Raw genomic sequence first — 15,573 nt, 5'->3', positions numbered from 1 at the left:
TTCTAGATTCTAACTCACCTATCATTGAGATCATATAACATTTATCCTTTTATGTTGGTTTATTTCATTCAGCATAATTTCCTCAAGGTTCATCCATGTTACATGCATCAGGACTTCATTCCTTTTTACAGCTGAATAATATTCCATTGTATGTATATAACACATTTTGTTTATCCATTCATCAGTTGTTGACACTTTGATTGGGTTCCATCTTTTGGCAACTGTGAATAATGCTGCTATGAACATCATTGTGCACCATCTGTTCAAGTCCCCACTCTCAACGCTTGTAGGTATATTCCTAGTAGCAGGATTTCCAGGTTATATGATAATTCTGTGCTTAGCTTCCTGAGAAACTACCAAACTGTCTTTCACAGTAACTGCACCCTTTTAAATCCCCACTGACAATTAACGATTGTTCCTATTTCTCCACACCCTCTCCAATACTTGCTTTTTAATAGCAGCCATCCTAGTAGGTGTGAAATGATATACCTTGTGGTTTTGATTTGCATTTCCCTAATAGCTAGAGAGGTTGAACATCTTGTCACATGGTTTTTAGCCATTCTATCACTCTTTGGAGAAATGTTGAACATCTTGTCACATGGTTTTTAGCCATTCTATCACTCTTTGGAGAAATGTCTATTCAGGTCTTTTGCCCATATTTAAATTTGGTTGTTTCTGTTTTTATTGTTGAATTGTAGGATTTCTTTGTATAAATTGGATATTAAACCCTTATCTGATATGTGATTTCCAAATCTCCCATTTAGTAACTTGTCTTTTCACTTTTGTGCAAAATCCTTTGTGCTAAAGTTTTTAATTTTGAGGATGTCACAATTTTCTGGTTTTTTGTTTCAACGTTTATGCTCTAGGTGTAAAGAAACTAAAGCCTAACACAGGACTCTAAAGATGCTTCCCTGGGTGTTTTCTTCTAGTTTTATAGTCCTGATTCTTATATTTAGAGCTTTGATTCATTTTGAGTTAATTTTCATATATGGTGTCAGATAAGGGTCCACTTTCATTCTTTTGCATATGGATAGCCAGTTATCCCAACACCAGTTGCTGAAGAGACTATTCTTACCAAATTGAGTGGACTTGGCAGCCTTGCCAGATCAACTGGACATAGATGTGAGGGTCTATTTTTCATCTCTCAGTTCAATTCCATTGGTTGATATATCTGGCCTCATGCATTTACCAAGCCATTTTGACCTCTGTAGCTTTGTAATATGGTTTAAAGTCAGGAAGTGTGAGTCTTCCAAATTCAATCTTCTTTCTCAAGATGTTTTTGGCTATTCAGGTTTCCTTACCTTTCTAAATAAATTTAATAATTTGCTTTTCCATTTCTGCAAAGTAGGCTGTTGGAATTTGGGGGGAGATTGCGTTGCACCTGTAAGTCAAATGAGGTGGAACTGACAACCTAATACTATTTGGTCTGCCAATCCATGAACATGGGATATCCTTCTATTTAAATCTTTTTTGATTTTTTTTTTTGCAATGCTTTGTAGTTTTCTTTGTACAAGTCCTTTACATCCTTGATTAAATTTATTAATAGATATTTTATTCTTTTTGTTGCTTTCATAAATGGAACTTTTTTCCTTGGTTTCTTCTTCACTTTGCTCATTACTAGTGCATAGAAGCACTACTCATTTCTCTGTATTGATCTTGTACGTCCATACTTTGCTGAATTTCTTTATTAGCTATTGTACCTATGTTGTCAATTTTTCAGGACTTCCTGTATCTGAGATCCTGTCATCTGCAAATAGTGAAGTTTTTTTCCTCCTTTCCAATTTGGGTAGCTTTTACTTCTTTTTCTTGCCTAGTTGCTCTGGCTTGAATGTCCAGTACAATGTTAATAATAGTATTGGCAATGGGCACCCTTGTCTTGTTCCTGATCTTAAAGGAAAAGCTTTTAGTCTTTCCCCATTGAGTACAGAGTTAGCTGTGTTTTTTTCATATATTCCCTTTATTATATTGAGGATGTTTCCTTCTATTCTTGTTTTTCTAAATGTTTTTATCAGAAAGGATGTTGGATTTTTTTTTAATGCCTTTACTTTGTCACTTGAGATGATAATGTGGTTTTCTCCCTTCCTTTTTTCTTTTTTTAATACATTTTTGTTAATTTATATTATATATCACATACCATATAATCATCCAACTTGTACAATCAGTGGTTCACAGTATTATCATATTCCTGTACAGTCATCATCTGTTCTAGTTTGCTAGCTGCCGGAATGCAATATACCAGAAACAGAATGTCTTTTAAAAAGGGGAATTTAATAAGTTGCTAGTTTACAGTTCTAAGGCTGAGAAAGTGTCCCAATTAAAACAAGTCTACAGAAATGTTCAATTTAAGGCATCCAGGGAAAGATACCTTGGTTCAAGAAGGCCAGTGAAGTTCAGGGTTTCTTTCTCAAGTGGAAAGGCACATGGTGAACACAGTCAGGGTTTCTCTCTCACCTGGAAGGGCACATGGTTAACACGGCGTCATCTGCTAGCTTTCTCTCCTGGCTTCAGTTTCATGAAGCTCCCCAGGAGGTGTTTTCCTTATTCATCTCCAGAGGTCACTGGCTCGTGGACTCTCTGCCTCGTGCTGCTGCAGCATTCTCTGCTCTCTCCGAATCTCTCATTCTCCAAAATGTTTCCACTTTTTAGGACTCCAGTAAACCAATCAAGACCCACCCAAATGGGTGGAGACATGTCATCACCTAATCCAGCTTAACAACCACTCTTGACTAAATTACATCATCCAGGGAGATGATCTGATTACAGTTTCAAACATACAGTATTGAATAGGGATTATTCTACCTTTATAAAATGGGATTTTAATTAAAACATGGCTTTTCCAGGGGACATACATCCTTTCAAACCAGCACATCATCAAAATCGACGTTTTTCTTTTTTGTGAAAAACAAGGTATATACAAAAAAATAATAAATTTCAAAGCATACTAAAACAGTTAGTGTAGGACAGATTTCAGAGTTTGGTATGGGTTCCACAGTTTTAGGTTTTTACTACTAATTGCTCCAAGACACTGGAGATCAAAAGAAATATCAGTATAATGATTCAGCAATCATATTCGTTTGTTAAACCCTACCTTCTCTGTATCACTCCACCATCTCCTTTGATCTTTCTCCTACTCTTTAGGGTTTTTTGGGGGCTATGTCCATACTAACTTTTTCATGCTGAAAGGGGCTGTCACTAATATGGAATGGGGGATGGAACTATTTGATGTTCTGGAGAAGCTGGACCCTCTGCATTTCAGGACTTATCTAGCCTCAGAACCCATATGGAGGTTGTAGGTTTCTGGAAAGTAATCCTAGTGCATGGTTGGAGTTTGGCAACCTATGTTAGGCAGCATTGTTTAGCTGAAGCTTGCATAAGAGTGGCTTCCAGAATAGCCTCTGCACTGACCTCTCTCAGCCACTGATACCTTATTTGTAACACTTCTTTTCCCCCTTTTAGTCAGGATGGCCCACACTGCCAGGGCCAGTCTCGTCCCCAGGAGTCATATTTCACATTGTCAGGGAGATTTTCACCCAGGATGTCATGTCCCAGGCAGGGGGGAAGGTAATGATTTCACTTGCAAAGTTGGGCTTAAAGAGAGAGAAAGGCCACATCTGAGTCACAAAAGAGGTCCTCTGAAAGTAACTCTAAGGTATAGCTATAGGTTGGCTAGGCTTCACTATATAAATATATGTGGTGTGTTACCTTAATTGATTTTCTGATGTTGAAACAGCCTTGCATACCTTGGATAAAACCCACTTGACCATGGTGTATAATTCTTTTAGTGTGCTTGTGAATTCTATTTCCAGGTATTTTGTTGAGGATTTTTGTATCTACATTCATAAGAGAAATTGGTCTGTAATTTGCTTTTCTCATAGTATATCCTTATTTAGCCTTGTTATTAGGGTGATGTTGGCTTCATTGAATGAGTTTGATAGTTCAATTTTTTTAGAAAAGTTTGAGCAGGATTGGTATTAATTGTTCTTGGAATGATTAGTCAAATTCACCTGTGAAGCCATCTGCTCCTGGACTTTTATTTGTTGGGAGATTTTTGATGATTGATTGAATCTCCTTGCTTGTAATTAGCCTGCTGAAATTTCCTGTATCTTCAGGTCCCTGTAGGGGTTACTCATGGGTTTCTAGGAATTTGTCCATTTCACCTAGATTTGCTAATTTGTTGGAATTCAGTTGTTCATAGTAATCTCTTATAATCCTTTTTATTTCTGTGGAGTCATAGTAATATCCTGTCTCATTTCTGATTTTATTTATTTACATCTTCTCTTTTTTTTCTTTGCCAGTCTAACTAAGGGTTTGTCAATATTATCAGTCTTTTCAAGGAACCCAGGTTTTTTGTATGCTATATGGTGGGGATCATATTTCTTTCTTTTACCGTGTGAGTACCCTGTTATTGAAGTGGCACCATTTGTTGAATTTTTGTTGGTTGTTTTTTGTTTGTTTGTTTGTTTTTCGGACCATGATTCGAACTGGGTCTCGTGCATGGCAGGCAAGAATTCTGTCACTGAACTACTCTCGCACCCCCTTCAAAGAATCAACTTTTGATTTTGTTACTTCTCTCTATTGTTTTTTATTCTCATTTTTTTGTACTCTAATCTTTGTTATTTCTTTCCTTCTGTTTGATTTAGGGTTAGTTTGCTGTTCTTTTTCTAGTTTCTCCGGGTGTACAGTTCAGTCTTTGATTCTTCTTTCTTCTTTTTTAAACATAAGCATTTAGGGCTATAAGTTTCCTTCAGCACCACCTTCACTGCATCCTATACTCTTTGCATTCTCGCTTTCATTCGTTTCAAAATATTTACTTATTTCCCTTGTAACTTCTTTGACCCATTGATTGGAAATATATACTTCCAAGTATATACTTCCATATATTTTTGGATTTTCCAGTTCTCTGCCTCTGATTGATTTCTGCTTCATTCGTTATGGTCAGAGAAGATGCTTTATATGATTTCAGTCTTTCTAAATTGTGGCACTTGTTTTGTGATCTAACATGTGTCTGTCTTAGAGAATGACCCACGTGCACTTGAGAAGAATGCATATGCTGCTGTTCTGAGTACAGTGTTCTGTGTATGTCTGTTAGGTCTAGTTCATTTATCATATTATTCAGATTCTCTATTTCCTTATTGATCTTCTGTCTAGATTTTCTATCGATGAGAGTGGTGTTTTGAAGTCTCCAAATATTATTGTAGAGGTGTCTATTTCTCCCTTCAGTTTTGCCACTATTTGCCACATATATTTGGGAGCACCCTGGCTAGGTGCATAAATATTTATGATTGTTATTTCTTCTTGGTGGATTGTCTCTTTTAACAATATACAGTTTCCTTCTTTGTCTCTTACAAAAACTTTTGGCTTAAAGTCTATTTTGTCTGATATTAATAAAAGTATTCCAGCTCTCTTTTGATTACTATATGTGTGGATTATCTTTTTCCATCCTTTCACTTTCAACCTATTTGTTTCTTTGGGTCTAAGGTAAGTCTCCTGTAAACACTATGTAGTTGAATCATGCTTTCTTATTCATCCTCCCAACTTGTATGTCTTTTAATTGGGGAATTTAATTCATTAACATTCAAGATTATCACCATAAAGGTAGTACTTACTTCAGGCATTTTGTTCTTTGGTTTTTACATGTGATACCTTTTTTCATCTCTCTTTTCCTTTATTGCAACCTCCTTTTCTGTGTAGTTGATCTTTTATGTTGTATCTGACTGACCCCCTTCTCATTTCTATTTCTGTATTTTTAAAATTACTTTCTTTGTGGTTACCCTGGGGTTTATATTACACAGCCTGCATCTGTAACCTACTGATTTTTTAAAAACAGTTTTATTCACACACCATACAATCCATTCTACATGTACAGTGGTTCCTAGTATAGTCACATAGTTATGCATTCCCCACCATAATTTGTATGAGGACATTTCCACTTCTGCAATAACCTACTAATTTTGAAAGATGCCAATTTAGCTTCAATAGCATATGTGTTCTCAGCTCCTACTTCCCTATTTTCCTTCTTTATATTGTTTTTGTCCCACTTTGCCACTTTTTGTTTTCCATGTCCATTATTAGGAACTGTGCCTTTTTCTTGTTCACTTGTGTTCTGATTCGTATTTGAGTTGGCAAGTAGAGTTGTATACTGACACTTGGACTTTGCATGTGCCCTCTTATTTGCCTTTACTGGTGATCTTTCCTCATACTATTCCAGGCCGCTCTCTCCTGTATTTTCCTTTGAACCTGCAGAACTCCCCTTAGTAAGTCCTTAGGACAAGTCTCTTGTAGACCGAGTATCTCAGTTTCTGTTTGTCTATGAATAAATTTTGAACCTCCCCTCATTTTTGAGGAACAGTTTCAACAGTAGTTGTTACTATATGAATATCAAATAGTAGGAGAAGACTAAGTGGTTATCTAATGGTCTAACTAAAATAAAACTGTTGGGTTTGGAATGTGAATTTATGTAGATTTATGTTCATATCCCCAAACTGCCGAAACTCATCAACCTTTTTATCAGTCAAGAATTGAATAAATTGGAAACCATATTACCCAAGAAGGAAAAAATCTTGTCTCTGAAAGTGTAAATAAAACAGTGGTATTCAGTGGGTTGTTACTGGTCATCCTTGTAAATGCTATGGGTAGTAGATGTTACCATTTGGCCCTGTCAGTCAGGAACTTTGCTTTTAATACTCTTTATTGGAGGAAAAGGAGGAACATTTGAAAAAAAATGGAGAAGCGGCCACAACTGTAATGTCTCTGACTACTAAACAGCTTTCCTTGTCCTCGTCCCCAGTACGACTTTGTGGAGCTGCTGGACGGCAGCAGGCTGATTGCGAGAGAGCAGCGGAACCTGCTGGAGTCAGAAAGAGCAGGGCGGCAGGCCAGGTCCGTCAGTCTTCACGAGGCCGGCTTCATCCAGTACTTGGATTCTGGAATCTGGCATTTGGCTTTTTATAATGATGGGAAAAATGCAGAGCAGGTGTCTTTTAATACCATTGTCATAGGTAAGAACGAACTTCAAAGCATATTTTTTAAGGCTGGAGTATAAACACTGTGTTGACTAGAAACTAAAATGTCTCCATCAATTTTGCGCAATTCCCGGTTGTCAAAGCCTTAGGTGACATGTGAGAAATATTTTTAAGTTGTTTATTTATGAATATGTGACAAACCATGAATACTGGAAGAAAACATTATTTGAAATACCTTGGGGTAGTGGAGTAGGACATCATGAAAACACTTTATAACATCTGCATTTCAAAATGGTAGTGCTTTGCTTTACTATTTTAATAATAGAGCAAAATGAATTCTTTTCAAGGGGATTATGGAGCAAGCCATCCATACTTCCTTTAAAATGTGGCTAAAATGACCCTGAGTTGTGGTGAGAAGCAGGCCATACAACAGTGTCCTTTCTTTCTTCTTCAGAGTCTGTGGTGGAATGCCCCCGAAATTGCCATGGAAACGGGGAGTGTGTTTCTGGAACTTGCCATTGTTTTCCAGGATTTCTAGGTCCAGATTGTTCAAGAGGTATGCAAGTTAGATTCTTAAGCCAATATAAATAAGCTGTACAAACCCAAGTAATTCAGAAAACCACCAAGACAAGAAAGAAATGGGGAAACACTGGCATACTACTTGTTCCAAAGATGTGTCTTTTCTCTAGGAAGCTCAATTGAAAATGTGGCTGTTAATTCTTCCGTCGTGTTTTGTTTCACAGCAGCCTGTCCAGTGCTGTGCAGCGGCAATGGGCAGTACTCCAAGGGCCGCTGCCTCTGTTTCAGTGGCTGGAAAGGTACCGAGTGTGATGTGCCGACCACCCAGTGTATTGACCCGCAGTGTGGGGGTCGTGGGATTTGTATCATGGGCTCTTGTGCTTGTAACTCAGGATACAAAGGAGAAAATTGTGAAGAAGGTAAATATGTCAATATTTACACAAGTCTACTGTTATCCTCATAAAGAGATTATATCTGTAATCTTTAGTTAGGTGGATGGATCTCTTTTTATATGCTTCCTTGTAAAAATAATTTTGATTTCCATATTTGTGAATGCATTGTTAACATTTTAACTAATAAAAAGAACAAATACCAAATAGCCCTTTTGCTCATTTTCAGTAGTGTGAATAATTTTTTTTTAACTCCAACAAAAGTAAGCAAATATTTCTGCCTTGAAACCAACAGCAGAATGATGATTTTCTTTTTCGTATGGTTCTTCACAGTGATGCCAGCTTCTAAATCTAGCATTTTGTTATCTCTAGAAAGACAGAAATGAACATACTAGTGAAAAAAAAGTACAAAACCATGGGTTTGTTCCATAATTATATCACGATGATAGTCGAGATGCTATACTGTATACTGTAAAGTGCATTTGAATTGTTCTTTTCAAAAAGCAGAAAAAGCTCCATTTCCGTTCTTCAGTCAAATTGATTTTATTGATCTGCACACACAAAGTAATGCAATTAAGTCCCTGGAATTAAATTTTCAGGCCATTGACCCTACAAGTGTAAAGTTTTATTGAGTCAAATTGCTAAATTAAATCTCGTCATCTAAAGCACATTAAAGTGAATTAAGAAGGATAGAGAGTATGCAACTCATTTATTTCTCAAACAGTTTGAGGGTCCCGTACAACTGTCAGTACACAATGGTCGTGGATTAGGTCAGCTGATTCAGATTGTTAGAGAGAAGCCAGTGCTTATTACTCTCTGATTAGGCAGAACAGAAGGCAATAGTCTGAAACCTCAAGTGCATATGTGTCTAATTCATGAAAATTACAAATCCTTGCAAGAGTCTCAATTTACTAAAATGGCATTGGACTAGTTCCTAAATGCTTTATTGTATTAGTCTTTGCATTATCAGAAACAACTTCTCGAAAATGGTAGATAAATATTTGATTAGCCAAAAGGTATGTGAAAATTATATTGAGATTTAATTCTTTATTCTGCACGTACGTGATAGCTTCTATATTTAATCATAAAATTGTTCTCTTTCCTTTACCCTAGCTGACTGTCTAGACCCTGGGTGTTCTAATCACGGGGTGTGTATCCATGGGGAATGTCACTGCAATCCAGGATGGGGCGGGAACAACTGTGAAATACTGAAGACCATGTGCCCGGATCAGTGCTCTGGCCATGGAACATATCTTCAGGAAAGCGGCTCCTGTACTTGCGACCCTAACTGGACTGGCCCAGACTGCTCAAATGGTGAGGTGAACACATGCAGGAGGACAGTTTGAGTGCTTAGTGCTCTCTTTTGCTGAAGATTAAGGTGTTTTGCATTTTAGCACATTTAATTTAGTACAAAATTTAGTATATTATTTATAGAATATTAAAAGTAGTGAGTTGAGTTGCCTTATTAAAAAAAAAAAAGAAAAAGGCCTAACCAATTTGACATTATTAAACGTTTACCCTTTAGTATTATTGGAAAGAATAATCTTTCATCTGTTTGAGATGCCCTGGCTTAACTCTCACTGTATGGAACTGCTAATGCAAACTAGCTTTCTAATAAGCCCAAGTACAGCTGGGAGATTTAAGCACATTATCTCATAAATGAAGATGGCTCAATTAAAAAAAATTATTTGACAACATAAAGCTAAACATGATCCCAATAAATTGTATACTTGTGTGAGGGGTGTGTATATGTAGACATATATATGTTGACATGTTTAATGGTCCAACACAGAATTTTTTATTATAATAATATGCTTATAATGACAACAGCAGATAGTAATTTTTTTAGTCACCCAAATCATTAGCACCTACAAGGTAAGGTACATGCCACTGTGTTAGGTTCTATGGGGATAAAAAAGAAGAACAAATTGTTCCTGCCAAACGGTGACTTTCAAACTTTTTGAGCACGACCTATAGTCTTAAATTTTTTACGTTGTGACCTACTATACATACATATGCACATAATAATCTGGCTGAAAGAAAACTTTTACAAAGTGATACACACTGATATTTTTTTCAAGTCTAGTCTATTTTTTAAATGCTGATGCAACCCGTGAATTAATTCCATAACTCACTAATAGGCCCCACAGTTTGCAAAGATACTGTTCTAGGTTAGGAGATTAAAATTTAATTAGGGTGATAAGATGAGCACGTGAAATAATTAAAAGCCAATCTATTACAGTTTGATGTTATATTGAATGTTACATAGAATAATATGAAATGAACATTCAAAGAAGTTATCTTACCTTGATGAGTGATGAAAGTTTTCAAGGAGACCCTCATTCTCATTCCTTGTCTTCATTTAAAGATGGCAGTTTAAAGGAAAAAGGAACATTATTGACCCGGGGGAGCAGTATTAGGAGGTTCTTAGGAGCATGGACTCAGAAACCAGGCTCCTTGTATTCACAGTCAATAGCTATGTACCCTTAAGCAGATTACTCTATCTTTCAGTTTCCTTGAGTATGAAATGAATTTAATCAGAGGACATTGTAAATGTTGTTATAATCATCAGCAGAGATGCACTTGTGAAAGATAGCATGACGTGCGTGGGGCAGTAAACGGGGTGTAGTGTACAGAGGTAAGAATTGGGTTGGGCCCGATTTTGGGCAGTAGTTTAGCTTCTGCACTTTAGAAATGATGTTTCAGACGAGGGGGAGTTCACTCCCAATAATGACAGGCCGCCAGAGCGCTGCCCGCAGGGCCTTAGGAGACCCACCTGCGGGATGACGTCAGAGGGGGTGCCCAGGGTGGCTTGAAGGCGGGCAGACCAGGTGAGGGCTCCCACCGCCGTAGTTGTGAGGTGGTGAGAGCATGCATTAGCTGGGAGCCAGGAGAAATGAAAAGGATCAATCTGAGGGGCATTTTAAAGGAAAAGTAGGCAGGATTTGCTGAAAAATCCAAATGTAGAAGCTGGTGAGAGAAGGTGAAGGGCTGCAGGGAGGGCGCCTGCCGGGGAGCGCCTGGTGGGGCTGAGCCAGGCCGGGAGTCAGGGAGGGACGGGGCTGGCTAGGTAAGGGCTGTGGGGAGGCCACCGCTGTGGGGTGGACCGACCGCTGTGGGGTGGGGGCGACCGCTGTGGGGTGGGGGCAACCACTGTGGGGTGGGCCGACCGCTGTGGGGCGGGGGCAACCGGAGGTTTCTGAGAAAGAGAGAGAAGGGAAGAATTTTGTTGCAGATGCTAAACCATGTAAGCAAATATAAGTGATACCAAAAAATAAAAGAAGTAGATGTTGAGGAGGAGGAAGATGAGGAGGAAGAGGAAGTAGAGGAGTGAGGAAGGAGAAAGAAAAGGACAGATTTTATTAGTGTTGTTTAGTCAATAATAACATCCTACCTGGAACTTAGATTCAGTGAATACATTAAATACCACTGAATTGTACACTAAATATTATTGAATTGTGTACTTTAAAATGGTACATTATGATGTGAATTTCACATCAATAAAAAATATTTTTTAAAAAAAGCTTAGTTTCATTTGGGCGGTCTACTCCTAACTTGCCCTCTTCTCTAACCCCTGCTGTTTACCTATTAGTGGTTGAGAACATGATCTGGCCATTCGCCAACTGCATGAGGTTGGGCAAGTTAGTGAACTTCTCTGTGCCTCAGTTTCCTTATCTGTGACATGGGGATAATAACGGTACTACCTTATAAAATTGATGTAAGAATTAAATTAGTTAGTATGTGAAAATCACTTAGAAGAGTGCCTTACACACACTAAGCACTCAAAGGTGGTGGTCAGAGTAATGGTATGTAGCACTAGTACTAACATTACTAGTAAAAAGCTCATTGTAGTTTGTCAAACTTAATTCATCCTTTCAGAGCAACTTCCACATAAAGATATTGATTGAATATGATTCCCTAAATATGAAATTTACAAAATGCAAACCTTTTCATTTGTTAGTATGACTTAATGGCATAAAACTAAATGAAATCTTGCTAAGTAGCCAATTCACATGCTTATTTTCAGTGAAGAAAAAAACCTATTAATTGCTACAAATACTCTTTTCTGGAATTGTGAGAAAGTTAGGTGACATCTCTGCTATCCTATAAATCCAAATCAGCATTTATCTGCTGCTCTTCTGGAGGCAGAAGAGGTTTATAATATGTTTATTATTACTGCTTTCCTAGAAATATTAACTGATTCAGATAGTTTGGGGAACCAAAAACTGGTTAGAAAGTTCATGACTGCTAACACAAACAACATGTAGAATTAATAAGAGTAAAAAAATAATTACAGGCTGCATTATAGAAGACCTTGAATGGCTCAGTAAGGAGTTTTAAGAAATTATCTACCAACCCATGCTATGGGTGCATGGCATTATTTAATAATTCATTAACTTGTTTTGTTCTCCATTTTAAAAATATGCTTCATAATTACAAGGATCGAAATATGCATTTAGATCTTTCTTTTGAGTTTTTATTTACATTTCTGGCTTCTATACTAAAAGATTGTTATGCAAAAAAAAAACTAATTTAATTTTGTAGGTATAATTACTTTTATAATTATATAATGAAAGCTACTGGGTTCAAGTCTCTTCTGTCACCATCATTAAAATAGGCATAAAAATATTAGCTGTAAAATAACACTTGCTTGTAATATTGTCATTCTGATTTGTTTCCCACAATTACCCAAGTAGGAGAAGAGCAAGCAAAATAACCCCTTTATATTTCATATAAAAGCAGGTATAACACTTATTTCAGTAATGCAGTACCTGAATTATTTTATAAAGAGTAGTTTGTAACTATTACTAAATAACTTAAAGTATAATTTAGTCCTGTTCATAAAGTTATATTGCTATGAAGAGCAAAAATTATATAAATGTTAATTAGAGACAAAATTGACTGCCAGAATCACCTATCATTATTTTACATACTTACACTAATTTTTTCATGCTGATGTAATTATTTTGATAGTTGAAAATCTTTTCCTTGTAACCAAATGACTTTAGTCATAGTGAACAGAGATCTTGTCCTTAATAGGTGTATGTTGAATACTGAATACAACACTGTTTTCCTAAAAAAGTAATTAAATACAGAAAAATCTTTATTAATCTTTGCTATTAGTTGCAAAAAAGATAGAAAACTTACTTAGAATGAATAGAAAAGCTCTCAAATATATTTATGCTCATCCTGTGAATTTATCTGGGGTCAAGTGCCTCAAGTATATCTGGCCGTTGCACAGTTCTTCATTGAGAACTAATAAAAACATTGTTGTTAATCTATATGTGTGTTTTAAAGTTTACTAGCAGTATAATTCTGAATTTCTAACTAGCGGAATCCAAAAGGAAAACACTTTACCATCTACCTCTATTGTTGTCGTGGAAATGACCTTCAAATATCTAAATTCAATAATGCAGTAGATTTCACACCTGGAGAAACATTTGGTTAAGCTCTTAAAAAAAAGAAGAAATGAATTATTTCCATCAGAAAGTTCATAGGTTTGAAAGCAACAGAGCTTTCCTCTATCTTCATCAGCAGTTTGTCCATTAATTAGCCCTTCAACTCCACTTCAATTAAATTAACTCTAATTAATAAGTTCATTACAAAGATTGACGCACTTTGCTCAAAGCTAGTGTGCTAAATGCTGATAAACACCTTCACCCTAATGAAAAATTGATTAGATTGAATGAAAAGGGAACCTCAGAAAGAAACCTCTCTCTTTTGGAGCTGAGTTGATATTATGTTGCTCTGGTGTTAATCAAACCATCTTAAATTTCTTAATCAAATATTTAATTCAAAGGAGACAGAAATAACATATACTACTGTCTTCCAGTTAATAGTGCTGATTGTTCATAACAAATGTTACAACTCTCATAGTGCTTTAATAATAATGTTTAAAATTCTGCGGCACTGTGAGACAGAAAAGTATAGTACCTAAGAAGTGTCATTTAGGCAGTAAATGAGGAAAAAAGAAGCATATGAACTATATAGTTACTATTTAAAAAAATAATTTAAGGCTCCAAACCATTTCCTATTCATTAGAAATTATTTCATGTTTCTGTTGTTGATTTTTTTATTTTTATAAAAAACAAAACGAAACAAAATTTTTATAATCTTAGGAAGAAAGAAACTATAATTAAACTTATTTACCTTTATACATAAAGTATAAAAAATAAAATGCCCTTCAAGTCTCCTTTCTTCTCTCTTTTTCTGTGTTTCTCTCCTCTCTTCTCTCTCTCTTCTCAAAAGAAATGTAGTTAAGTAAAGCTTTTTGAAAAGTTTTAAGAGAAAAATTTTATCTCAAAATCTGAATTCTTGTTAAAGGCCTACCTAGGTATTATTATAGTTTTTGAAGCCATTTGATCAGTTGTGCTCCTTTCAGTAATTCTAGTGTTGAAAACATTGTTTTTCAAATGATGAATCAACAGTTATATAAATGTTTAAAATGGTTTTCTACTATGTGAGCTAAATAACTTGTACTTGTCAACAGGATAAATTTACTAAATAAGAAAAACAAAAATATGCTTTATTTGACCAGCACATCTGTGTGTCAGAAGCAAACTAATGTATTCACCGTAGTAGGTCCTTTTTAATAGAAATTTCTGAATAATTAAAAATTTTAAATGACAATATTAGAAATAATCCCTTTTCAGTTCTCGCTGTCTATGTGCAAAGTCCAAATTCTGGTCAATACCTGAAAAATGTCACAGATTTCATTATTTGATATGTGTGTGTGTGTTTTGTGTTACTGGCTGCTGAAAGATACTCTTTGGATATATGTGCATATATGTATGTATTAAATTAGGAAACTACTCATAACAAAATTGCCATGCATATTTTATGCATGATTAAGGAAGCATATAAAATCTTAAATGATGCCTAAAGAAGTAAAATTCTACCATTTCTAACTCTTAGTAATCAATGCTAAAATTAAATACTTTTGATTTATTTTCATTGATTGGGTTTTTCACCATAACAAATTGAGCTTAAGATGCAGCACTGCTTATTAACTTTGCTTCTCATTCTCCCCTACTCTTCTATCTTGCTCTGCTTCCCCTTTTTCCAATACAGAAATATGTTCCGTGGACTGTGGCTCACATGGTGTGTGCGTCGGGGGGACCTGTCGCTGTGAAGAGGGCTGGACGGGCCCAGCATGTAACCAGCGAGCCTGCCACCCCCGCTGTGCGGAACACGGAACCTGCAAAGACGGCAAGTGTGAATGCAGCCAGGGATGGAATGGCGAGCACTGCACGATTGGTAGGCTGCTGCACTTTTGTCTCTCTCCTCCATATGAAACTAAGAGCTCAGATTGTTTTGCATTTTTCCAGCTTGGAGAAAAGCTTATTTCTTCAAATTATTTGTTTACTCAACTTTTGTTAAAAAAAATTACTTTTAAAATAAGGTTATCATTTTATAATTCGATTCTTTTTAGAACTGTCACAAGTTTGAGGAATAAGAACTACTAATTCATTATGTTTTTGTGCTGGCCACAAAAATGGACTCACATAAACAAAGATTTTATTTTTTATTTATACGTAAATTTTCATTACATAATTACTTCTTAGTGTTCCATGTTGCCATCACCTCTCTTAATAATTAGCAGCCTTAGCCATATTTTTTACTTTTAAAAAAGCAAACAGAATTTCATATATATGCCTTTGTTGGCCTTTATAGATTCCAGAGTCACACATCTTAACCCTTGT

General features: G+C 36.0%; 1 protein-coding gene across 9 annotated transcripts in view; it reads left to right on the top strand.

Annotated features, from left to right (window-relative positions):
- TENM3 (teneurin transmembrane protein 3) overlaps nucleotides 1–15,573 on the top strand; it is a 1,405,686-nt gene that overhangs the window by 1,286,744 nt on the left and 103,369 nt on the right. For all 9 annotated transcript variants that reach the window (XM_077144566.1, XM_077144565.1, XM_077144570.1 and 6 more), the window contains 5 exons: nucleotides 6,788–6,998; nucleotides 7,417–7,518; nucleotides 7,706–7,900; nucleotides 8,984–9,184; nucleotides 14,942–15,127. In XM_077144566.1, coding sequence (XP_077000681.1) covers nucleotides 6,788–6,998; nucleotides 7,417–7,518; nucleotides 7,706–7,900; nucleotides 8,984–9,184; nucleotides 14,942–15,127 — 895 coding nt within the window. The remainder of the gene's footprint in view (nucleotides 1–6,787; nucleotides 6,999–7,416; nucleotides 7,519–7,705; nucleotides 7,901–8,983; nucleotides 9,185–14,941; nucleotides 15,128–15,573) is intronic.

The sequence above is a fragment of the Tamandua tetradactyla genome, chromosome 26 (assembly GCF_023851605.1).
Source record: "Tamandua tetradactyla isolate mTamTet1 chromosome 26, mTamTet1.pri, whole genome shotgun sequence".
Lineage (NCBI taxonomy): Eukaryota > Metazoa > Chordata > Mammalia > Pilosa > Myrmecophagidae > Tamandua > Tamandua tetradactyla.
The sequence above is the reverse complement of the archived record's forward strand: the minus strand, read 5'-3'. Positions and strand labels throughout refer to the sequence as shown.